Raw genomic sequence first — 24,547 nt, forward strand, 5'->3', positions numbered from 1 at the left:
CCCCCAAGCCCTGAGCCAACCCTTTTAGTACTGAGTGCAGCCGGCCCATCACTCACTCCCTTACTCTAACACTAGGTTTCCTACAAGGGGGATGCAATAGGACAAAGGCCAAGGGGCTGCCCTCTGGTCCCAGCCCTCAACTCGCCACACTCCTGAAGCTCCCATGCCCAGGGCGTTCAGGATCAGGGATGGCAACCCGCACCCTGCCCAACAGGCCCAGGCCAGGCCCTCCTATGGCTTCCACCCAAACCCTCTGCGCCCAGTCACAGCAGGTGTTTTCCGACAGTCAGGAGGTAGGTTTTTAATAATTCTGTCATTCCCTGTCTTTCCTCCTGCCCTGAAGTATCTGTGTGTGTCTGGGTACATCTCTACTCTGGCAGGGACAGGTTGGGGAGACCTGGGCAATGCTGCTCCACCTGCAGCCCCTGGTGTCTGCCTGGAAGGCACGTGCACAAAGTCAGGCCAGGACGGCGCCAAAGCACGGTGCTCAGTGACATCTCTCACCACACTACAACACACTGCCAGCCAAATACCAAGGAAACCACTCCTCGGACAATGAGAAAATAAAGGGCAAGACAAACATGGTTTGGCAAAGGTTTTTTAAACTTTAAATTAAAAAAGAAAAACATTCTCACACAGAAAAGATTCAACTTATCAGCTTTGAGGAAATATTAAAGAAAGTGGAAGGCCAAAAAAAAAAAATCAAACCCCAAATGATAAAAATAAATGTATCCTCCATAAAAATCTGAACTAAACTATCGAGTCATTCACGGCTACTCAGTATTCAGAATGTGAGCTGAAATACCAAAGTATAAAAACAGCAAGAGGGTCGCGATCCCGCCCCTGCAGCACGGCCTTGGCCCGCAGGGCTCCCTCAGCGCCCCAGCCAAGTCTGCAAAGACATCTGGTCCCCCCGCCCTCCCAGACTCCTGGGCCTTCAGAGCTCCTCCTTGGTCCGGCTCTGTGCTGTGGTGTGTTCATCTATAAACGTGCTCAAATGCTCCAAATCTCTGTCTCCACCCTCAAACTTAATTGGGTTCTTTTTGTCCCCACGGGGGGCGAAGTAGATGGTGGGGAAGCCATCCACCTTGTAGCGGTCGCTGGTGATGTCGTTGGCGGTGGCGTCCATCTTGGCGATGACCAGGCCCTTGTGGCTCTTGTACTTCTTGGCCAGGCTGGTGTAGATGGGTTCCAGCTGCTTGCAGTGCCCGCACCATGGCGCGTAGAACTCAATGAGTACATCCTTCTTGGGGTCCATCACGATGGAGTCGAAGGTCTTCCCCACCACGACCTGGACGGGTCCCTTGTTGTTCTTGGGCACTGGCTGGGATTTGATGACTGGCTTCAGTTTTCCTGCCAAGGAGAGCAAGTGGGGAAGGCACTGTCAGTGCTGGAGAGGTCCTGGACTCTGGCAGCAGGGCCGCGCGACACAGGGCACGGTGATGCCATTGGAGGGGGTGAGTCACGTGCTGGCAGGGCCAGGAAGGGCCTTGTCCTCAAGAGCCTCACCCCAACAATGGGCACCTTAGTTCTCCGCTACCCCCATCTTTGCTCTCCAGTCCCTGCCAGCACCAGCAGGGGCAGGTGAATCCCACGCTCGGTGTAACGGGCTCCAGAGTCCAGAAGCCCCGTGAGGAAAAGCTCCAAGGCAGCGCGGCCTGCCTGCCACACGGCCAGCACTGGCCACTGGGGCACGCGTTCAACCAGGATCACAGCAGGCCTCCCCCACACCTAACTGCGGTCTAAACCCAAAAGATTTCTTACAACAAGGCTTCTCAAAATGTCTAAGACATCTCAGTCCTTTGTCTCAAAAAAAGGAAAGAAAGCACAAGAGCCGGGGTCTGGCTCTGTCCTCCCATCCCTCAGGTCCAGGACAGTGAACGGCTCTGAGGCCACAGAGGCGTCAGCAGTCACACCCACACTCCACCCTGTCTGGCCTGCACCCGCCGATGCCCTCAGTCCAGCCCTCTCACCCTGAATTTTAGCTTGTTGAGGCTCCCTGACCATAAATAAGCCCTAAGATAGAGCCCTAAATCTGCTTCTGCTCTCAAAGCAGAAAATGGAGGAGCTGTTGAAAGGAAAAAGCGAGAATCCTGAACGTTCCACAACTCTTGCTGTCCTGGTACCTTGCAGTTCAGGCTACACGGGGCCCCTGCCCAGCAGACAGCGTGCGTGGGAGTGGGCACAGGGCTGCCCCACCCCCGCCCAGGCGGACCTTTTTTGAAAGCTGTGACAAACTCGCGCAGGACATCAGAATCAAACTCCTCGGGCTCCATGGCGAACTTCTTGCCGCTCTCGTCCAGGATGGCTGCGTTGACGTCCTCCCCGCTCTCGCTGAGGCCCAGGTCCTTCACCTCCGAGGCGTAGTCCTCCTCGTCGGCGATGGCAAAGGTGTACTCGGGGAAGTCCTTGGCCACCTCCAGGACTTTGCTCCGCCAAAACTGAGTGGCTGCAGCAGACCCAGGGCTGTGAGCTCAGCAGCCGGCAGAGCCACTGAGCCCGAGGGCAGGGTCAAGGCTGCCACTGACGTTCTGACAGGGCATCAGCCCCGGCTCTACTGCAGTCACAGGGAAGCGCTCCTGAAAGACGCACGTGCTGTGAGCACAGCTGGGCCACGGCTGCGAGCCCAGGGGACCTGTGCCGGGGCGACACAGCCACTGCCAGGGCTGGAGGCTGGTCTAGCCCTGGCTCTGCAGCCTCCCCCTAAGGTGAGGACTCAGCCCTAAGCGTCTCTAAAAAGGGAAGGAGAATGGACAGTTACGCAGCACAGGATAAAAATGATCTAGAAGCCATAAATTTAAATCACACCTGCGCCACGACCTGCAAGGACCCCAGGGCAGATTTCTAAAGGAGTGAGCTGCCCCCCGCCCCCCCCAGCTCTTGGTGGGAGCCCCTCACCGGCTCTGTAATCAAAGCTGAAGTCCACGCCGTAGTAGACGACCACCAGGGGGCGCTTGGTGTAGCGCTTGGCGTCGTTGGAGGTCTTGCGGTGGCCAACCAGCGGCAGGGCGTGCTTCACCACGTGGTCCTTGATGGCCGATCCCTCCGTGGAACCCTGCTCCAGAGGGGATGGACGAGAGGGGCTTTAGTGAGCATCGCACCTTCCAGTCCATTACTGGTGACACAGAGGCCTGTATGGGCAGTGGGAGCAGTGGAAGGGCCAGTCTGGGGAAGCACAACACCGGGCCAGCCCCTCTCAGCACTGCCCAGCCACTCCCTCGGCTGTTGGAGCCTTCTCTCGCTGTGAACACTAACGTGCTTCGTGGCACACTGTCCTTTGGCTCTGGCCTCACCAGGCCCCGTGATTGCTCAAGGAAGGCCTGGCTCTCTGCCATTCCCATGGACGGATCTGTGTGGCTGGCCTGGTCGTCACCACAGCCCCGAGAGGTACACTTCCCAAGCGAGGCCCCAGGAAACCGCCTCAAGCCTGCTGGGACCAGGTGGGAAAGGCAGAGGCAGCCCTGGAAGCCACAGCAAGACGAAGCCTTTACTCCCAGGCAGCAGTCCCGGAAGTGATCCTCACTCAGGAGATGGGAACTAAAGAGTAAAAAGCAGCAGCCGTGTGCTTCAAAGACTGGCCACATGGAACCTGTCCATCTTTGGGGGTCAAGGGCCGCTTCTCCCAATACATGCACTCCTGCAGAGAGCTAGGCCTGATCCCCTGGGGCCCGCCCCTCCACCCTCCAATAGGACCCTAGGTCTGTATCTCTGGATGAGAGAGGCCGAGGGAGGAGTCGCAGCAGCTGCCCTACACCCAGAAGAGGGCGCAGAGAAAGAGATGGGGCAGACAAATGAGCAACACAACCAAGGACCGACGGAGGGGGACGAGGGACACGAGAGCCAGAACCTGACCCGGGGTGCGGGGGGGGGGGGGGGGGGCAGACAAGGGTACCCAAATACACTCAGATAGAAGTAACAAGCACCAGTTCCACAGCACAGCAAGACAAAGAAAAAAACGGGCAGCCTAGTTGCCTGAATTGACTGGTTTGTGCTGTATTTGTGTCGAAATGTTCTGCTGTAGCCCACAAAAATGCACAAGTATTGCGTGTTAAAAAAACTTCATACATAATACAAAAGGTGAACACGATAAGAGTAAAAACAGATTAAATTTGACTTCATGAAAAATCATTTGTAAAAAGTATCACAGAAATGACAAGGTGGGAAAAACCTTTGTGGCATACACGGCGAACGATTTCAAAGACTTCTTACAAATCATTAAGTAAAAGATACAAAAATGGCAAAACACAACCAATGTGGCAAAAAAAAAAAAAAAAAAAAAAAAAATTATAAAAAGTTCTACCTCCCTAGTAAGCAGATGAAAGTAAATAACAAAACAGAACAGAACAGCCACTGGCTTGGGTTGGGACCAAGGCACCACCATGTTCCTAGTTTCCCTGAGGCTCGCTACCTCCTGAGCTCCCCTGCCTTGCCCTCTCCTCCTCCAGGTCTTTATCCAAACAGCAGGGACCCAGTGCCGGGGGCTGCAGAGCCCGGGAAACACTCCTGCGTCTCCTCCTCAGCTCTGCTTCCACCTGCTGCGGTGCCCAGGACGGGTTTAAGAACTCTCTGTGCAGCCTCAGATCTAGCATCTACAACCCCCTCCAAATCTGACGTCTATTTGGCCCCTGGAACCCTGAGCTGGACCCAGGCCCATCCTGGAATGGGTGATCTCTTCTATAGTTAAATGTGTCACTTCCTTTAGGAAGAGCAAGTGAGTGGGTTTGGAGTGGGGGATTGGAAAGGCAAAAATCCATGTGTTAAGCGCAGCAGCTCCATCCAGGGAACAGAAAGGGCCTGCCCTTGACCTGCCAGCAAACAAGGCTTGGCTCAAGCCCCAGCAACACACCTGGCTACACATTGGCCAAGCCTACAGTTGAATGGGTGCCGAGGGAGACCAGCGTTTGCCTTCCAGGAGATATGAGGAGCGGGAACAATTGTTCTGGCAAAAGCAAGTGGAGCTTTGCCAGGGCCTCTGTCCCAGGATGTGCCAGGTACACCTGCGTTCCCCGACCCTCCTGCAAACCAGGACGATGAGCCACCTGTTGGCTGCGCTCCCTTCCCATGCCTTCAGGGAACCTGCCTCTTAACCAGTGAGGTAGGGTAGGTGGGGCTCGGAAAGACACTCCAGATCCTATGACAGGGCAAAACCACCAGGCTTCAAAACCCCCAGAATCCTCAGGCCTGCCAGGTGCCGTCATGGGCCCCGGAGCCGCCACTCACCTGAATGTCCAACACATTGGTCCTGGGCTCATACTTGGACTGGAATTTCTCAGGCTGCATTACCACCAACTTCCCTGGGGATACTTTCAAGAACTTCGCTATTTCAGTGCTGAAAGTATGGTGAAATTTGTAATCTTCTCTCAGGTTGTTAGCTGAAAAAATTATCAGAATGATAAAATGTAATTTATCAAAGTGCTTAAACAACTGAAGTTTAATTTGTTACCCTGATCAGCCAGAGCAAATGCCCAAAACACAGTATAATCACCGCCATAAAATCTGTGTGGACAACACTGGAGCTTGAGCACTTGAAGCGTTTGTTCTGAAAACTTCTGTACAGGTGTAGTCTCTCAGTCCTGTGGTCTTGGAATGTGTCAAAAATAAACCAGCTGTGTCACTGAGAGGCTCAGAGCTGTCAGCAGCTACCGCTGACTGTGCCTACCTGGAGCACTGCACACACACCTTGGACAACAGCATGCCCTGGCTGACAGGTAGGTGCCACATGTGCCCAGGTCCCTGTGCTGTATTTATGTGTTTGAAAGGCAAAGTTACCAGAGAGGGAAAGGGGGGGGGGGAGAGAAAGAGAGGGAAGGAGGGAGGGAGGTCCTCTATTTGCTGGTTCAGCCCCCAAATGGCCACAACAGCTGGAGCTGGGCCGATCCGAAGCCAGGAGCTTCTTCTGGGTTTCCCACATGGGTCCTGGGGCCCAAGGACTTGGGCCATCTTCTGCTGCTTTCTCAGGCCATAGCAGAGAGCTGACCAGCACTGGAGCAGCCGGGACTTGAACCGGCAGCCGTATGGGATGCTGGCACTGTAGGTGGCGGCTTTACCTGCTATGCCACGGCGCCGGCCTTCCCTGTGTTGTTTCACATCCAGTTTCCTCACAGGGAAGTGGGGGGGATGCAGGCACATGTGCACACACACACCCCACATTCCCATCTGCTGGTTCTCTCTCCACATTCCAACTAGGCCAAGGCCAGGAACTCACTCCAGGTCTCCCATGGGGGTGGCAGGAGCCCAATGACTTGAGCCCTCACTGCTGCCTCGCATGGTCTGTATTAGCAGGAGCTGGAACCAGGAGCCAGAGCTGGGTACCAAACCCACGCACTGTTATGGCATGTGGGCATCTTAACCACTAGGCCAAATGCCCACCCCCTTCATGGGTTTAAATCCCCCCTCCCAGAGGTGGTGGGCTGGAGCCCCGAATGTTGCTCTTTTACATCTGACAGACCCTCACTTTATGGGTCAGCAGCCTTTCCCTCTTGTAGGGGGTCCTGGGGAGGGGGCTCCTCAAGAGAGGAAGGCAGACAATGAACTAGATGAGTCTGACCTGCTCCTCCCCTCCTTTGAGTGACCAGGAGGGTCCGTTCCACGCCCAGTGTGATCACACCATCCATGCAGTGAAGACAACAGCGACCAACTCAGCCCCAGAGGGGAAGCTTGTTCCCACAGACGCCACCTCAGTTCTTCCATCAAGTCACTCCCTACACTGATGCCAACTTCCCACGGTCCGGCAGAGGTGCGCGTCGCTCAGCCGGAGAGTCACAACTTACCAGCATCCTGATACTGCTGGTACGCTGGGTCACTCTCCCCCTTAAAGACCCCAATGATGATGACATCATCTCCGTCCTTCAGGAATTCCTGGACCTGCTTCAGGGTCGGAACCTCCTTGGAGGGAGGCCCGGACTGCTCGATCATGTAGTCAACGATCCCTGGGAACAAAGCACGCCTCTGAGAAGCGGACTTCAGAACTACCTGCCCCTTGCCCCCAGCCCCCAGCCCTTCCAGGGGCAGTGGCCTGGCAGGGAGCCGCCCTTCCCCACGGCGGCAGCAGAGAAGGAAGCGGCGTACCATATTTTTCTCGTGGGCCATTGTAGTCGAAAGGCTTTCCTTTGCGGAAGATTTTCAGGGTGGGGTAGCCAGACACATCGAACCTCTTGGCCAGGTCAGTTTCTGCTGTGGCGTCGACTTTTGCCAGGGGAATCGGGGGCGTGCGCTTGCTGAGCTCCTTAGCCGCCTTCTCGTACTCGGGGGCGAGCTTCTTGCAGTGCCCACACCTGCCAAGAGGAAGCCAGTTCTGTCAGGGGCCTGCTGCACTGCAGACTCACCCCCTCCCCAGGCCAAGTAAGGTGCAGAAACCCATCCTGTGTCTCAGCGGCTGTCACAACCCGCAAACCCTAACGTCTGCTAGGTGAGGCCCCTGCACAACACCCCTCAGGAGACGCCAGCAGGATGAAGACGCGAGCCTCCTCGGAGCCATTCACACCCCGGGGGAGGGGGAGTGCACGCACACATACACATGTACGCACATACGGTGTTTCCATAGCATAGTGGTTATCACGTTCGCCTCACACATGTACACACATGCAGACAGGAGCACCAGGACTGTGGCACGGGGGGAGCCACGGGCAAGCCAGGAGACGCAAGGTCTACCCTGAGAAGGGAGAGGATGTGCTTGGTTGGGAAGTTGCCGGTCAGCATGGATACAAGTCAGGGATGGCTTCATATAGGAAGTGACAGCCGAGCTGGGGCCTGAGTAACGGGGAAGACTTAGACAGGAGCCTGCCATGAAAAAGTCGGCAAAGAGAGGGACAGTGGACACAGCTAGTGACACCAACAATGGCACAGAAAACAAAAGAGCATACCAAACTCCCTGATGCAAACAAATGTGGGCAGAAGATGAGTGCTAATGAGAGGAGCACACAATTAAGACAACTGCCCTTCAAACAGCCCTGTCTGTACAGAACTGGCCACTGGTGCTTGGCCAGGGCACTCACGTCACAGGCTCTCAGAATAAAACACGGTCTTGTCAAAGACACTCCAGTGAATTGAAGAATGCATCCTACAACACTACAACACATGAACTATTTACAAGGAAGGCCAAGAGTTCACTGGGCACCACAAACCTGATGAGCACGCACCACCTGATGCACTCACCCGCCACCTGAGCCACGGCAGTCAGACCTAGCTCCTGGACGGTCAGACAGTGGATGCCCGTGCCACTGTTCTTCCTCCTGTACCTCCCACCCGCTAGGCCAGGACCCCCTGTGCAGCAAACCCATCTCTCCAGCATCACAGGAGCGTTATGAGGTGCCAGAGGCCCACCTGCTCCCTACACGCGGGTGTCTTTCCTTACTCCTCAGCCAGTTCATTTTCCTCTTCAAACACCCATCTGTCACTCAGTGCTTCGGCATAGTGGGTTAGGCCACTGCCTGCGATGCCAACAACCCATACCCTGCTCTACTTCCAATTCAGCTCCCTGCTTGCGCACCTGAGAGAGCAGCGGAAGATGGCCCAAGTGCTTGGATCCCTGCCACCCACATGGGAGACCCGGAGGAAGCTCTGGGCTCCTGGTTTTGACCTGGCAAAGCCCTAACTGTGTGGTCAATTTGGGGAGTGAACCAGCATATGGTTTGTCTCTCCCTCTAATTTTGACTTTCAAATAAATAAAAATGAATCTTAAAAAAAAATGCCACCCATCTGTCTTCTCTTTTTCTTGCTGCACCCACTGATTACCCGATGTGGTGCTTTTTGCTGTAAAATCCAGAGACCATCAGGTTTGGGCACACCCAGGCACTGCCCTGGCCCAAACCCACCCTCACCATGCGGAAGGTGCGCCCCTGCCCACCATGCACAGCCCCAGCCTCTGCCTATGCACTCCAGGCCCAATTCCTCTCCTTGCTGATCCCCAAAGCTCATCCACACAATACACGCACTACAGGCCATTCTTGGCCTGACGGTTCCTATTCCAGATTCACAGTTTGTTGGATTTCATTCTGGTCTACACAGTACATTCAAACAAATAACATGCCCGCTCAATAACTAGAACCATCATGTCAGGTGACCCATGACAAATTTATCTGGTAACTGGTACCTTGGGCTAGTTCTTGGAAAAGTAGACAGCCTCTTGTGGAGCTACACTCAAATCCCCCTACTGCTTCCCTGGCTTACCCATGCAACTGGTCATACCTCTGTTCCCTGCCCTCCTCCCCAGGAAGGAGGGTAGCAGTGGCCACCTTGGGTCCTCAAACTGGGCATCTCACACAGGCATTATCTCCCACTGTGTTTTTCCGCCATCTTCTAGCATTGGGGTCCCTGCTCCCCTGGAGAGAGGATTACCTGGCACCTCTCTCCTTACCCATCCCCACAATGACCTCTTCTGATCACCTCTCTTCCACAAGACTCAGTGCCTCCGCTTTGCCCTACAACTTGCAGAGGCCTGCTGTCTGTCTGCCACACTCTCACCCAGGGCCCAGGAGAGAGCTGAATTCGCAAGGGCCTCACCAACATCCTAACAGTGTGAAACTCATACCCATCTTACCATGGGGCATAAAACTCCACCAAAATGATATCTGCATCATTCACAACATCATCAAAGTTATCTTTGGTCAACACAAGTGTGGCTTCTGGTGGGGGAGTCCAGTTGGGCTGGGAGACCTCTTTGACCTTGGCAACAATTTCTGAAAGAAAGCAAACAAGGCTGAGTATGAGGAGACCCTGAGCTGGCAAGTCCTCAGCTCACCCCAGGGGCAGATAGGGATGGGGCCAGAGAAAGTGGCAGTGGCCTCCGAGAGACCAGGGGATGTGACCTCCTGAAATCCAACTGCATGCCTAGCCAGGCCACCTCTGCAGTCTGAAGGACACAGTTCAGAGTGGGAAGGCCCACTGTTTCCCAACAGCCGCCTGTCACATTTCCGCCACTACACGGACAAGCTGTAGGCTTCTCTAGATGACCTAAGATCCACTTGTCAAACGAGACTTCCTTTATTCCCAGACTATGGAACCAACTGCAGGTAAACCCCGAGTGGTGCCCTCCTAATGACTTGGACCACATGTGCCTATTAATACAATCTGGGGCATCCCCCTACTGTGTAGAAAACATGGTATACAGTATTCAGTCATAACCATGCAGCATGAGTGCAAAATCAAGAAAAATGTCAAAGACAAGCAGGAGCTTGTGGCCTCATTCCTCAAAACGGATTCAACAAGCAGAGAGGACACAAGAACGTATCCTGACAAAAACCCTAGCAGGTGCTTCTCTTTATTTATTTATTTGACAGGCAGAGTGGACAGTGTGAGACAGACAGAAAGAAAGGTCTTCCTTTGCCGTTGGTTCACCCTCCAATGGCCGCCGTGGCTGGCGCATCCCGCTGATCCGAAGGCAGGAGCCAGGTACTTCTCCTGGTCTCCCATGGGGTGCAGGGCCCAAACACTTGGGCCATCCTCCACTGCACTCCCGGGCCACAGCAGAAAGCTGGACTGGGAGAGGGGCAACCGGGACAGAATCCAGCGCCCCGACAGGGATTAGAACCTGGTGTGCCGGCGCTGCAGGCGGAGGATTAGCCTAGTGAGCTGCGGCGCTGGCGCTAGCAGGTGCTTCTTAGGAAACTCTGTACCCGCTGCAGAATCCACCAGGAAGGCAATTCTGGAGATCCACTGCTGCGACACAGAAGCCTTCAGACTAAAGCACTACAGCACTTTCACAGCACAAGCTGGGCGCCCCTCCCCACACCCAGACTTCAGCCAGTGACCCTGAGGGGGCCATCCCTTAAGACACTTGGAGGGGAGGGCCAGTGAAGTGAGGGGCCCACTTTGGACTGTGCTGTTCTAGTGGGCCATGCTTCTCACCGTCAAACACTGGGCACAGACCTCCAAGTAGATATGTCTATTTATTTTCAACCTGTTTTACTTTTTATCACTTATTTTTATTTTTCTCAAAGGCAGAGAAACAGAAAGACAGAGACACAGATCTTCCATCCTCTGGTTCACTTCAGCTTTACCAGTCGAAGCCAGGAATCAGGAGTGTGGAACTCCATCTGGGTTCTCCCACACAGGTGGCAGGAACCCAAGTACTTGAGCCATCACCTGCTGCCTTCTAGGGTGTGTGCGTGCAGGAAGCCAGAATTGGGAATGGAGCTAGGACCTGAAGCTAGCGCTTTGATAAAGGGTGCAAGTATTACAAGCGGTGCCTTAACTGCTGTACCAAATACCCGCCCCTAAATCTGCTTTTAGATTAAGTTCCTTATGTACTGATACAGCCAAGATATATTTGTTAAATAAAAGCATGAAGGTGCAGCATGGTATTTAAGATAAGCTCATGATTGTGTAAAAATGAGAAAAATTATATACATACACAAACATACTTGCTTTTATGTGTACAAAATACGTCTGAAGACCACACTGGTCACATTCCTGGAGGGGAGATGACTTATTCTAAAAGAGGAGTCACAGCGCTACCTCTTTGAATTATGAAGCAAATACATACGTTTCCTAGTTAACACACAAATACACTGTGAAATTAAGCATCAAAGGAAGCGACGCTGTTTTCTTCGGGCACCCACAATGGGATCTAGTGCTCAAAGGAGCAGAGGAGAGATTCTCACACCAGCTGGAAGGGACTCCGACAACACGTCCACCTGGTCTCATGGTCCACCTGAGAGTCTAAGGCCCGGCACACATGCCTGTTTTGTGGCTTTAAAGAAGTGAACCCCATTGAACGTCCTCCCCCGATTCCACACTGGGAAAGGACAGTGCAGCATCACTTTGTTGGTGCTGTAGTTGGTGGTGATTTAGACGTGGGGGTGGGCATCTGGTGCAGCAGTTAGCGGATGCTGCCCAGCGTTCACACCTCCCAGCTCGAGTTCTCCTACGCTTCTTATCCTTCTTTGTGTTAACGTGCACCCTTGGAGGTGGCAAGGTGAAGGCTCAAGTCCCAGCCATCCCTGTGGGAGACATGGATTGAGTTCCAGACTCCCAACTTCAGCCTGGCTCAGCTCAGGCTATTACAGGCATTTGGGGAGTAAATAGGAAAACAGGAGATCTCTGTCTAATAAAGTGAAAATGAGAGAGAAGGAGGGTATCGTTGAAGGATGCTAGTTTTTCTTGTTCATTCATTTAATAAAATGTACAGTGCCTAATCTGAGCCAGGCAGCAATCCATTAGGCCCAGGGGAAGGTGCCGGCAGAGCCCTCAGAGACAGCACTCTGCACCAGTGGTTCTCGGTACAAGGCTTGGCGAGCCCTGGGCGCCCGTAAGGAACGCCAGTTATCTGGTCCAACTTGAAACTCACTGAACCAGAAACTCATTTGAGCAAGCCCTCTGGGTGACCCTGATGCACACTGAACACTGAGAACCATTGCTCTAGAACGCCAGAAACCATGGCCATTGATGTCATCTCTTAGCACTCCTGTTCTAGATCCTTTCAATGGTCTAGAATGGGGAAGACACGCCTCCCACCCAAGGACAAGTTAACTGAGATCTCCGTTACCCTAAGCATTGCAGTAGAGCTGCTGCTCTTGGGGAAGCCAGTCTCGGGTCTGCTCAACTTTCCCTCCTTTCCCTCTATTATCCAAATGCTCACCACACCCCCTCTCTCCCACCGTGTGGGCCCAGGGAAGAGTGTCCTGGCCCCAGCATCCTCCAACAACTCAGGTACCAGCTCACCTTCCTGCGTCCTGGAACCCTCGTAGTCGACGGCCTGCCCCTTCTTAAGGATCTTGATGGTGGGATAACCACTCACGTCAAACCTGCTGGCCAGCATGGATGCTGAAGTCGCGTCAATCTTAGCCACAGCAATGGGAGGATCATTTTCCTTCAAGACTTTGGCAATTTTTTCATATTCTGGAGCAAACTGTTTGCAATGTCCACACCTAAGGATTAAATTTAGGGAAGGAGAAATAGGTTAATTGTCCCCTTGGAAATTTAAATTGAATGCACACAAAAATGGGAGCTTTAGGAAGGAACGTGCAGTTAAAGGAGACACACATGGGACACAGTGGAGGGAGGCACGAGGGGCTTGAAGTCCAACTGTCCATGGTTTGAGGTCAGCTCCGCCCTGGGCAAACACTTTAAACACTGCTCAACCTCCATTTTTCATCTCTAAGTCTTGCAATGCTTGGTCCAATGACCCCTTCTGAAGGAGTCCACGAGGTCAGAATCCTTCATGTAAGACACGGTCCCTGTCACTCTTCTGAGTGTGCACTGGGGTTTTCCAGAGCCACCCTGACTGACAAGCATGTCAGCCTTCTGATGTTAACGTGTATTGGGCTGTTGTAATTTTAAAATGAATAAACTCTTTCAGAACTCCTTGGTTTTAATTTCTAATGTGGTTAAAATTGGTAAGCACAATGCACACACAAAGCTCTTGGAGTTCTAAATTTTTAGGAATGTTAAGGAGCCCTGAAACCAAAGAGTTTGAGAACTGCTGATCCATAAAACAGAAATTACATAATCTCGTAACCCTGTTAAAAGAACTAGATATTTATTTATTTATTTGTAATGTAGAGACACAGACACAGATATAGGTCCCATCTGCTAGTTCATACCACAAATGCCTGCAATGGTCGGGCTGGGCTAGGCCAAAGTTAGGAGCTGGGAAATCAATCCGGGTCTCCCGTGTGGGTGGCAGAGACCCAACCTCTTGAGCCATGACCTACTGCCTTCCAGGGTCTGCATTAGCAGGAAAGCAGGATCAGGAGCAGAGCCAGGACTCAAACCCAGGCACTGCCATAAGGCACACAGGTGTCTCAATAGGAATCTTAACCACTAGGTAAAACACTCACTCCTACCTATTTTACATAAATGTCTGAACTAAGCTTGAACATCAGGCACTAGACAAATAACACGTGCACATACCCTTTTACCGCAGAAATGAAACAGAGAAGGCAAGAGAGAGAAAAGAAGGGGTTATGAGACATAAAACAGAAAGAAGAGAGCTGGGGACAGGGAGACGAGTTACCACATACTACATCACGATAGGCCAAAGACAGGAAAAGATGTGGAGTGCCACGCGGGCCAACAGTATGCACTTGGGGCAGCCACCTAAATACCAGCCCTATGTGGCCAGAGAAGAAGGAGGTGTATGACCCAGGGATGGAATATGAAACAAGGACCTGGCCAGTCCTAGCCCCAGTCTCTGTGTCAACACCACATGTTAAATGCCTGTGCCCAGCCACAACTATCAGGATAGATCTATATTTAAACCCCGCCCCTGGAAACAAGAGGAGACTGCCTTCCTTGTAGGCTCCTCATTCAACACAGAGCAGTTCCTCAATGAAGAGGAGGAGTTCCTGCGGGCAGTGCTCCCACCCGCCATGGGGAGAAGGCGCAGCCCAGGCTGCCTGTCCTTACCATGGGGCGTAGAACTCCAGCAGCACCGTGTCTTTGTCAGCCACAAAGTTATCAAAGTTTGCATCATTCAGGACCAGGACACCGTTTTCTTCCTTAACTTCCAAATCATCTTCCTCTTCATCATCTTCATCCTCCTCCTCTTCCTCTTCATCCTCGATGGCATTTTCTGTAACAGAAGGATCTGAGTGGAAAATATCCAGAGTGGTTAGGAAGCCAGCCACTCTTTAGAACCTTCCTAGACTCCTCAAAAAAAAAAAAAAGCCTCAAAGTGTGCCATGAGCCCTGGGCGGCCCAGGGGATCCACAGAGATGGGTGGTCACACCCCTCAACGAGGTACTAGGGACCAGTTAGGATTTCACAGCTACACGGTGTGTGAAAACCACAGCCTCAAATTTAATGTCCAAATGTCCCAGCGGGATTTGGAAGGCAGGACCAACTGCTTCCCCACTCAGTCCTCTGCCCTGTTCTGCCTTCCACAGAACCTCCCGTGGCTCCCAAACAGTACAAACAGGAAACAAATACTCATTCTCAACTTTCCACTGTGGAGGACTGAATACTAACTTAATTTCTGAAATGGAGAGGCATTTATCTCATACTTGTAAAGCCCTACAGGTCAAGGGAAAAGGTAAAATACGAAGGGGAAGAGGACGAGGAATCCCGTCTTACCTCTACAGTCTCCCTGCTTAATCTCCAGGATGGAAATTATTTTGAGATGATGAATTGAGGGGCTAGATCATGTACCAAAAATATACAACAAGTATTCAGTGCAGTAGCTGAGACACCCACATCCCGTCACTGGAGTGCCAACCAGGCAGGAGACCTGGATTAAGTTCTAGGCTCCTGGCTTTGGCCTGGCCCAGTCCTGGCTCCTCCATGCACTTGAGTGAACCAGCAGATGGGAGATCTCTGTCTGTCTTTCTCTCACACATACACATACTCTGCCTTTCAAATAAAAAAAGTTTTGGCCGGCGCCGCAGCTCACGAGGCTAATCCTCCACTTTGCGGCGCCGGCACACCGGGTTCTAGTCCCGGTCAGGGCACCGATCCTGTCCCGGTTGCCCCTCTTCCAGGCCAGCTCTCTGCTGTGGCCAGGGAGTGCAGTGGAGGATGGCCCAAAGTGCTTGGGCCCTGCACCCCATGGGAGACCAGGAGAAGCACCTGGCTCCTGCCATCGGATCAGCGCGGTGCGCCGGTCGCAGCGCGCCAACCGCAGCGGCCATTGGAGGGTGAACCAACGGCAAAGGAAGACCTTTCTCTCTGTCTCTCTCTCTCACTGTCCACTCTGCCTGTCAAAAATTAAAAAAAAAAAAAAAAGTTTTAAAATATATATAAAATTGCCGGCGCCGTGGCTCAATAGGCTAATCCTCCGCCTAGCGGCACCGGCACACCAGGTTCTAGTCCCGGTCAGGGCACCGATTCTGTCCTGGTTGCCCCTCTTCCAGGCCAGCTCTCTGCTATGGCCAGGGAGTGCAGTGGAGGATGGCCCAAGTGCTTGGGCTCTGCACCCCATGGGAGACCAGGATAAGCACCTGGCTCCTGCCATCGGATCAGCGCGGTGCGCTGGCCGCAGCGTGCCAGCCGCAGCAGCCATTGGAGGTTGAACAAACAGCAAAGGAAGACCTTTCTCTCTGTCTCTCTCTCTCTCTCACTATCCACTCTGCCTGTCAAAAAAATAATAAATAAAAATAAAATTACACCTTTGCTCGGAAGCAAAATTTTCTTCCCAGAATGTGAGAAACAGTCTGTCTTACTGTGAAGGTTTAACTTAATTTTTTTGGCCAAATGGCCACATACAGACAAAAGGAATTGTGGAATTATGGTTATTTATTTTTAAGATTTATTTATTTATTTGAAAGGCAAAGTTACACAGAGAGAGGGAGAGAGAGATATGCCAACCACTGGTTCACTCCCCAAATGACCAAAACAGCCGGAGCTGGGCCAAGCCGAAGCCAGGAGCTGGGAGCTTCTTTCAGGTCTCCCACATAGGTCCTGGGGCCCAAGTACTCAGGCCATCTTCTACTGCTTTCCCAGGCCATAGCAGGAAGCTGGATTGGTAGTGGAGCAGCTGTGACTCCATCCAGCACCCATATGGGATGGCAGCACTGCAGGTGGTAGCTTTACCTGCTATGCCACAATACCGGCCCCACTACAGTTCTTATTAATAGGGTTCTCCAGCTACTGTCATATCATGAAAAGAACCGAGTGCAACTAGGGGGTAATTCATGAACTCTGAAGCCAGAATGTTTCAAGGGGCCAATTATTCTCCTTTGGAGAGGCTTCCCGGGAGATAAATCAACAGTGCTAGTTACTGCTGGGAGCTGTGGACAAGGTGAGGGCAGGAACACCTGCCCTCAGGATCCTGGACCCCTAGGGTCTGCAACTGCTGGGAAGAGGGAGAATCCCCACAGGGCCCCCCAACATGCACATACACACACTACACATACACACACTCTGCTCTTTCTCATTCTACTCCCAGGCCTTGGTGGGTGGGCAGCTTGATTCATGCTCATTGAAATTTACCCACCTTAAATTACAGAGAGGCCCATCCCTCTGCAGTCACAGCTCACCAACCCTTTTCCTCTTAGACACCCCTGCCCCTCTCTCCAACCTAAGGTAACTCACTCCCTTGTTGAAAGAGGGACAGACAGCTCAAAACACCGAGAGAAAGCTTTGATTTGAGACACAGGCTCCAAGCTGGCTTTGTGGTTCTCCTGCCACCTGTTTTCCTCCCCACTATGAACCCAGAACAGAAGAGCCAGGTGCCCTGGGAGGACAGGACACAGCAGAAGAAAACCTGGGCTCCGGCCCCGCTGGCACGGCCTTGGTAGCCTTGGGCGACTGCATGGGAACAGCCCACCTCTGAGTGTTCGAGACCCACATGTGCTTCGCAGCTGCTTGCCCTGTTCCCAAATCCTTCTAGACCCCTGGGGGTAGGAAGGGGACAGGGAGCAAAAGAACCTCTGCTTAGCAGTGCACAGAGAATCTTTCTGGTCTATTTACGCCTCCTGGAAAAGAACCCCATGAGGTTAAAATACACATCTTGCTCTGATGTTATTAACTAAGACTAAATCGAAGTGGCACGTAACGCTCCATTCCAGGGCTGCTGGCCTAGGCTCATTTCTTCACACACACACACACCAGACCAAAACCCCTTCTACTTGTGACCGGAAGCCCACACTACACGGCCCAGTCCTCAAGAAATCAGAGGACCTTGGAATATAACACTGGTTCTCTGGGGTCATCATTCCAGGTATGCTCAGGATTCGTGGCTACAGCAGCTCTGTCCAGCCAGGTGCTAGTCACAAGGCTTCCTTCCCCAAGGCTAGTCTGAATACCCCTCTCTCGAATCCCGGCAAATGACCTGGGGGCAAATGACCTGGGGGCGACTCAAGACTGTTCAAGCTGGCAGCAGGGGGCCTGGGAGCACCATTCTCTACCCTGTGATCTGATCTGTGCGCTGGCCAGCTGAACGCCCGCTGTGGCCAGTGAGGAAGGGTTTATGGGCCATCTGTGCTCTCACCGTCTGGCCGCTCTGCCCAGGAAAAGAACGGACTTTCCATGCAGGCAAATGGAAAGACTGGAGTAAGGTTGGAGAGGAAGAACTGGGGAACCTAATCCACTCTTCAGGCTAGGAGAGGAAGGGCAACTCAACAATTACTCAATACACAGGCGTTCAGATTTACTTTACAGCGGACAGCCTTAAATCATAGCCACATGGGGACGGCCTTTCCAGAGTGAAATTTGCAATAAGGAAACGTCAAGATGCTTCCTGACCTACGCTCAGCCGGAAGTAGACTCTACACTACTAGTGATGGAGTGCTCATGGGTGTCAGTGAGCTGAAACGGGACACAGCATTCCTAAGAGGCACCTTATTTCTGGACACTTAAATAAAACGAGTATGTCTTAAGGACAACAAACAAGTGCACAGTCCATTCCCTCTATAATTAATGAACCCTGAAGCCAGAATGTTTCAAGGGGCCCTATATAATTAACGCCTCTCAACTGTGTCAGGGCGTGGTTCCCATCTTCTCATTGCCCCAAGTGAGTGACGACCCAGGACTCATTCCTCTGTACTTTGAGAAGGTGCTGCCTCTGTATCTTTACCGGAAATGCACGCATCTCAAGGAGAACACCCCACATTTTAACGGGGAGACTACTTTTCCCTGGGCTTCACTGTAAACCTCCCAGCACCTTCTGAAAGGGTATGGGCCTCCTCAGCACGGGTCAGATGAAGCCCTCCCCGTGCACAGCCACCTGCTCAGCCTGCACGGGAAGGCTGCTCCCAAAATGTGCGAACCTAGCCAGGTTGCTGCAATCCCCCCCACTCCCACGGCACACACCTGACAGCAATAAGGGGCCCCGGCCCAGCCTGGGTGCAGGCCACGACTTCAAGGATGTCCTCCCTCCACTCCTCAGCTGCTGACTCTCCAATCAACAGCGGGATAAATTACTGCTATTAGGCCATTACAGGTTGGTTTATAGCAAATACAGAAAATTGTTATCAGCTATTTACCACTATGGCTAACAGTATGTGCCAGGCCCTGTGCCAAGCTCAAACACATTATTCCCACCCCTTGAGGGAAGTCTGTTACACGTACTCTACAGAAAGAAAGAGTGGCACTGAGAACTTGAGTCACTTGCCCAGGATCCCAAAGCTACCGGGGCTAGGTGGTGGGTCCTCCCCACCTAACTGCTATGCTGTGTTGTCACATCAGCTTCTCTTCCCCCAAACTCTGAAGGCTGTAGTGGAGTCATCCAGGCCTGAATACAATTACTTCTCAAGAAAGAAAATAGGGGCGGTTTTATAGTTCCTTAACATAACAGACAAGTGAATTTCCACTTACTTTTACATCTAAACAGATGCAGCCCTAAACAAATGCAGATAAGAAAGAAGAGCAAAATACTCTTTTACCTGGAAGGATGTGAAGAGGGCAGGTGACCTCTATCCTGAGAAAGTCCTGCAACCTGAGGCTCAAATCAACCAGGCTTAAGAGCTACTTAGTAACACTGGGGGTGGGGGTGTGTGTCACACACACACATTTAGGTGCCCAGACACCACTGTGCTATCACATCCCGTAATGGGATGTGGGATGGGAAGCCTAGACTTGGCCTATAGTGGTTAAGAGGTAGGTACAGTCCCCAAATACATCTGTTGCACAAGTGACCCGTGTTAACGAGAAAATAATGGGCCACGGATTCCGGCAAGGATGGAGAAGAGTCCAGATAAATGCTACAGTCCCTCCCCAGAGGACTTGCCCTGGAGGACTGTCCTTGGCAGCCAGGACCCCAGGGATTCTGGGGCAAGTGACCCACAGGAAAAACCCCTCACTGTCTGTAACAGCCTAAGTCTGCCTCTCTCCCAGTCTCTCCAGAATCATCCCCCAAACAGAACTGCTGGGTCAAACCCATGGCAAAGCTATTTTCTATGTTGCAAAAAGTACCCTCCACACACACCTAACTTTAACGTGCCTTCCAAAGTTTTCTCTGCCCTTGAGCCATGAAGAACTCGCTTAAAATGCAGAGTCTGCTTCAGTGCGGGTTTTTTTTTTTTTGTTTTTTTTTTTGGGTCTCTGAATTTACATAAAGGTCCCAAGACAGCACTGCTACCTCTTTCCTTCGCACAGGTGTTTCTTTCACAGGGTGTTGGTTCTGACTTCCTTTCCTGTTTGGGCAAAGGCTCTCTCAAATTCGTGACCCACACAGAAATGACTCAATGTGTCTGAAAGAGTGTAAAGTTCACGTTTCTCCTGCACGTTCACATTAGAAGAGGGGGTTTATTTACATTGGGACAAACCCAGTAAAGTCAGTGACAGGGAGAAGGGTTGCTACTAGCAGCCCTGGAACGTGCTGTTCTCTAGGAATAGTTGTTGTTCAGCAAGGACTTGCTAATTTTCACAGTTCTCTGCTGTCCGAAGCTCGCAGGCACGACCCGGAGCTGTGTGTTGTTCCTACCACAGCGGTGCCTGCTTCCTCGGCAGGACCGGGCGTCAGCGCTCAGGAAATGCTGGTTATCTCCGGTTTCCCAAAGACGAAAACCGAGCCTCCCTCTCCCCCTCAAAGCAGGACGTCTGGGTTAATGACCCGCAGAGCCAGGGATCCCGCGTTTGAAAAGTAGAACGCGTGCCGCTCGCGGGGCCTCCGGAGGGCTCCCACTCCGGTCCTCACGCCCGCGTGAGGTGCCCGAGTGGGTCCTCCTTGGCTCGCTCCCACGCTCACACTCCCCACGCGTGCTGGCCCTTCCCAGGAGCGGACGGAGGCCCGGGAGCCTGGAGGACAATCTAAGCTGGGGACACGGAGCCAGCTTCGCAGCCCCTGCCTCGGCTGCCCGGCGTCCAGCAGCCCCAGCCGCGCCCCTGTCCCGGGATGCCCAGGGCGATCCAGGCTCCCCGACCGCCCTGAGACCGCGGCTGGTCCCGGAGGGGATGCGTGCCCACGCCCCGGCCCAGTCCCGCGCGCCGCTCGCCCCGGCCCGGCCCGGCCCAGCGCGCCCGTCCGCTCACCTTCGTCCGCTTCCCCGGCGCTCGCCACCGCCAACAACTGCGCCAGCGCGAAGAGCAGGACCAGCAGGCAGGCTTTCCGGGGCCTCATGGCTGCGAGAGCGGAGCGCGGCCAGCCCGTGCCCAGCGCCGCTCAGGGCTCCGCACTCCGGGTCCCCCGAGCGCCACTGAGGGGCGGGAAAACCCTCCAGGAAGTCCTCCCCGGCGATTGGCTGGGGGCGGAGGAAGCAGCGGGCTGGCCAATCCCCGCGCGACGCAGGGCGCACGAGCCGTGGCACCGCCCACCCGCCCAGGCCTATCCTCGCCACCGACACCCCCAGTGCTCCGCGCGCCCCTCGTCAGCGCGTTTAAAACTCCGAGCTCTAACATGAGGTGCCCCCTTCTGATTGGCTGCGTCGCGGCCACCAATCAGAGCCTGCCACTCGGTTTGCGGGGAGCGCACAGGCCGAGACCGGGAGCGGGGGGAGAACAAAGGCGGTGAGCCGTGCCCGGTGGGGCGGGGTCTGATGACGCCTCGGGGCCCGATTGGCCGGCGGGAAGGTGGGCGGCGCCTGGGGAGCGGGGGCTGCGCTGGGCGCGCTCTCGGAACTCGGCCGGAAGAACGCGTGTCCTTACCGCCGTCCGCCTGGTTCGCCGGGGCTCCGGGAGGCCGTGGAGCCGGGCGGGCGGAGGAGCGAGCGCGGGGCTCCCGAGAGCGCTGTTAGGTTCGTGGGCTTCTCGGCTGCTTTCTTGCAGCTCGAGCTGATAGAAGCCTGCGTTTCCTCTCCTGGCCCCGGCGGCCTGGGATTCGAGGGAGAAGCTTCCCAAGGTGTCTTCCGCGAGCACGCCGGGGCGTCTCCTCAGCGCCGCCTCACGTCTGGTCCTCCGGTGACTCTGCACGGGACATACCAGATAGAGCGTGCACGTGGTTTGCACAGTTCCGGGTAGGGTTGCTTGTGGTTAGGTTACATGGCCAGGATTGTGGTAGGACTTTCACATGTCGGGAGCCTGTAGTGGGGTTTGAGGCTTTGGGCCCCTGGGGATTACTGTGTCTGAAGAATTGCAGAAGACAGCACAAGAGCAACAGAAAACCCCAAGGAAACGCAGGACCTCTGCGGCATTTTCTTGTACACGCAGATTTTCTGAGGAGGAAAAATGGGGGCCGCTCACAGACAGGCCTTAGCGATTAGAACACTTCTCTGACACTTCTGTGAACCTGCTGGGTCCTTGTCGGTTTTGTAGAGCAGAAAGGTGTGCGCCGTTAAATTGAACACCAGAGTATACACTAAGTGGTTTACTAAAGCGCTAGGGATGTCAACTATCAAGCTGTTTAAGATCATTTTAAAGAATTCTAAGGGATTCTTAGGGAGAGGTTCTAAATAGATTAGTTCTAAGGGATACTTTCTAATAGGAATCCTTGTCTTTCTTCAGACTTTCCTTTATTAAACAGAGGAATGAGGGCCCCATTTGCCCAGATGTGAGACAAATACCACCGACTTCACTAAGGCCCTTTGTTAACTCAGGTAGGGGAGGAAACCTTTGAGGTGCAAAGTGCACTGAGAGATGCAGGCAGACACACACATGTTGCCAGAGCTGGGCCAACCTGAAGCCAGGAGCTTCCTTGGGGTCTCCCACGCAGGTGCAGGGGGCCAAGGACTTGGGCCATCTTCCACTGCTCTCCCAGGCCACAGCAGAGAGCTGGATTGGAAGTGGAGCAGCCAGGACTCAAACCCGGAACCCATATAGGATGCCAGCACTGTAGGTGACAGCTTTACCCACTCAGCCACAGCACTGGCCCCAGTAATGTCCTTTTTAAAGCAATTAGAGTATAGCAGGTAGTGCATTCCACAGCAAAACATGATCTGATAGAGTTGGAAAGCTCCTGTTCTTTGATCCCTAAGTCTCACCTGGTTTGGTTGTAGGTACAAATTGGAGAATGCCTTTTGAGGGTTGGCCTGGAGAGAGATGACACGTCCATGAATAGCTCTAGTTGTGAGTTTGGAGAGGCTGGTTGCTAAGCCATAGTATTGGACCTTACTTTGGAAATTCATTTATAGAAATGAACTTACCCCTGACTTGTCCCCAGGGCTGCCATTTAACACTATTAGGCTGGGTGTGTAGGTCATTTTGAACATGTGTTTTCCTCTCCTCCCACACTAAACTCCCTAGAGAAGTAGCCTATGGGGAAATAACCTTCATCTACATTGTCTCCAGGTGGATCTGTGACTTTCCTGTCACTTGTCTACCATCACAGGCTGAGCTTACACGGATAGAAAACTAACCTGAGACCAGATAGCTGCATAGTCTTTATTCTCTGCCTGGGTGAGGTTGATGATCAATCCACTGGAGGAGTTAAACCATGTGGGATGGAAGAATGTATTGTATGTGCTGGAGAATTCAGGAATGGTCCTGCCTTCCCATGATTCTGATACAGTTCTCTGATTCTCATGCAGGGGAAAAGCTGAAGCCTTCAGAGTTGAATTCGTTTTCAGAACTCTCTACCTTTTCAGACAGTGTTGTAGCTAGAAATCTGAACTATATATAATTTTGTATCCTACATTTTAATATCACATCATAATCGTTTCCCCATGCTATCGCATTGTCTTGTCAGGGAAATTAGCTCTCCCTTGAAAGATCCACATTAATTCATAAAGATTACAGAACAAAATGAAGTCTCAGGCCAACACGCAGGGCTCCGTTAACAGTACAGGCAGGCGGGCCGGGCCGCAGCTCAATAGGCTAATCCTCCGCCTGTGGCGCCGGCAACACTGGGTTCTAGCCCTGGTTGGAGCACCGGATTTTGTCCCGGTTGCTCCTCTTCCAGGCCAGCTCTCTAATGTGGCCCAGGAGTGCAGTGGAGGATGGCCCAAGTCCTTGGGCCCTGCACCCCATGGGAGACCAGGAGAAGCACCTGGCTCCAGGCTTGGGATCAGCGTGGTGCGCAGGCCACAACGGCCATTGAGGGGTGAACCAACCCTTGTCTCTCTCTCTCACTGTCCACTCTGCCTGTCAAACAACAACAACAAAAACACAGTACAGGCAGGCACCTGGGCATGTTATTCCTTAGTTCCAGTATGCTTAACTAAAATATCGTATTCAGATTCTATCATCACATTTTAGAATGTAATGACATTTCAGCTGCTGCAATTATCTTCCAGTAACTTTGAACACTGCCTTTGATGTTCCTCATCTAAGAGGAATGTTCACATATAAAAAGGGTCTTCAGGGCCAGTACTGTGGTGCAGAGGTTAAAGCCCTGGCCTGAGGCACTGGCATCCCATATAGGCGCCGGTTCTAGTCCTGGCTGCTCCACTTCCAATCCAGCTCTCTGCTGTGGCCTGGGAAAGTAGTAGAAGATGGCCCAAGTCCTTGGGCCCCTGCACCCATGTGGGAGACCCGGAAGAAGCTCCTGGCTCCTGGCTTCAGATAGGTGCAGCTCCGGCCATTGCGGCCATTTGGGGAGTGAACCAGCAGATGGAAGACCTCTCTCTCTGTCTCTACCTCTCTCTCTAATTCTTTCAAATAAATAAAATAAATCTTATAGGGAATGCTATTGTGGAAAAAAAAAATCTGCATTGATTTCAAGATTTTCCTGCACCAAAATAAATTCATATTAACTTGTCTGAACAGGATTTAGTTAAGATATTAAGAACAATAGAACAGTTTGAAAAGAGCTTCTATCAACAATACAAATTCTGCTAAAAATTGAAGCAAAAATATGGAA

At 52.8% G+C, this 24,547-nt stretch overlaps 1 protein-coding gene across 3 annotated transcripts; it reads right to left on the reverse strand.

Moving 5' to 3' along the window:
* Nucleotides 1-582: 582 nt before the first annotated feature.
* PDIA4 (protein disulfide isomerase family A member 4) lies at nucleotides 583-21,104 on the reverse strand. Of its 3 annotated transcripts, none has more exons than XM_062192586.1 (10): nucleotides 20,848-21,104; nucleotides 14,347-14,527; nucleotides 12,661-12,866; nucleotides 9,540-9,677; nucleotides 7,152-7,289; nucleotides 6,771-6,929; nucleotides 5,221-5,372; nucleotides 2,899-3,055; nucleotides 2,216-2,449; nucleotides 583-1,353 (listed from the first exon to the last, which is right to left on the reverse strand). In XM_062192586.1, exons 1-10 carry the CDS (start codon nucleotides 20,933-20,935, stop codon nucleotides 938-940), a joined length of 1,869 nt encoding a protein of 622 aa, XP_062048570.1. In that variant the 5' UTR covers nucleotides 20,936-21,104; the 3' UTR covers nucleotides 583-937. The 3 variants fall into 3 exon arrangements, with proteins under 3 accessions (XP_062048570.1, XP_062048478.1, XP_062048390.1); XM_062192494.1 differs by having other exon boundaries at nucleotides 7,069-7,274; nucleotides 9,539-9,677; nucleotides 14,347-14,512; nucleotides 20,848-21,091; XM_062192406.1 differs by having other exon boundaries at nucleotides 7,069-7,274; nucleotides 9,539-9,677; nucleotides 20,848-21,090.
* Between the last annotated feature and the right edge of the window lie 3,443 nt (nucleotides 21,105-24,547).

The sequence above is a fragment of the Lepus europaeus genome, chromosome 1, assembly GCF_033115175.1.
Source record: "Lepus europaeus isolate LE1 chromosome 1, mLepTim1.pri, whole genome shotgun sequence".
NCBI lineage: Eukaryota > Metazoa > Chordata > Mammalia > Lagomorpha > Leporidae > Lepus > Lepus europaeus.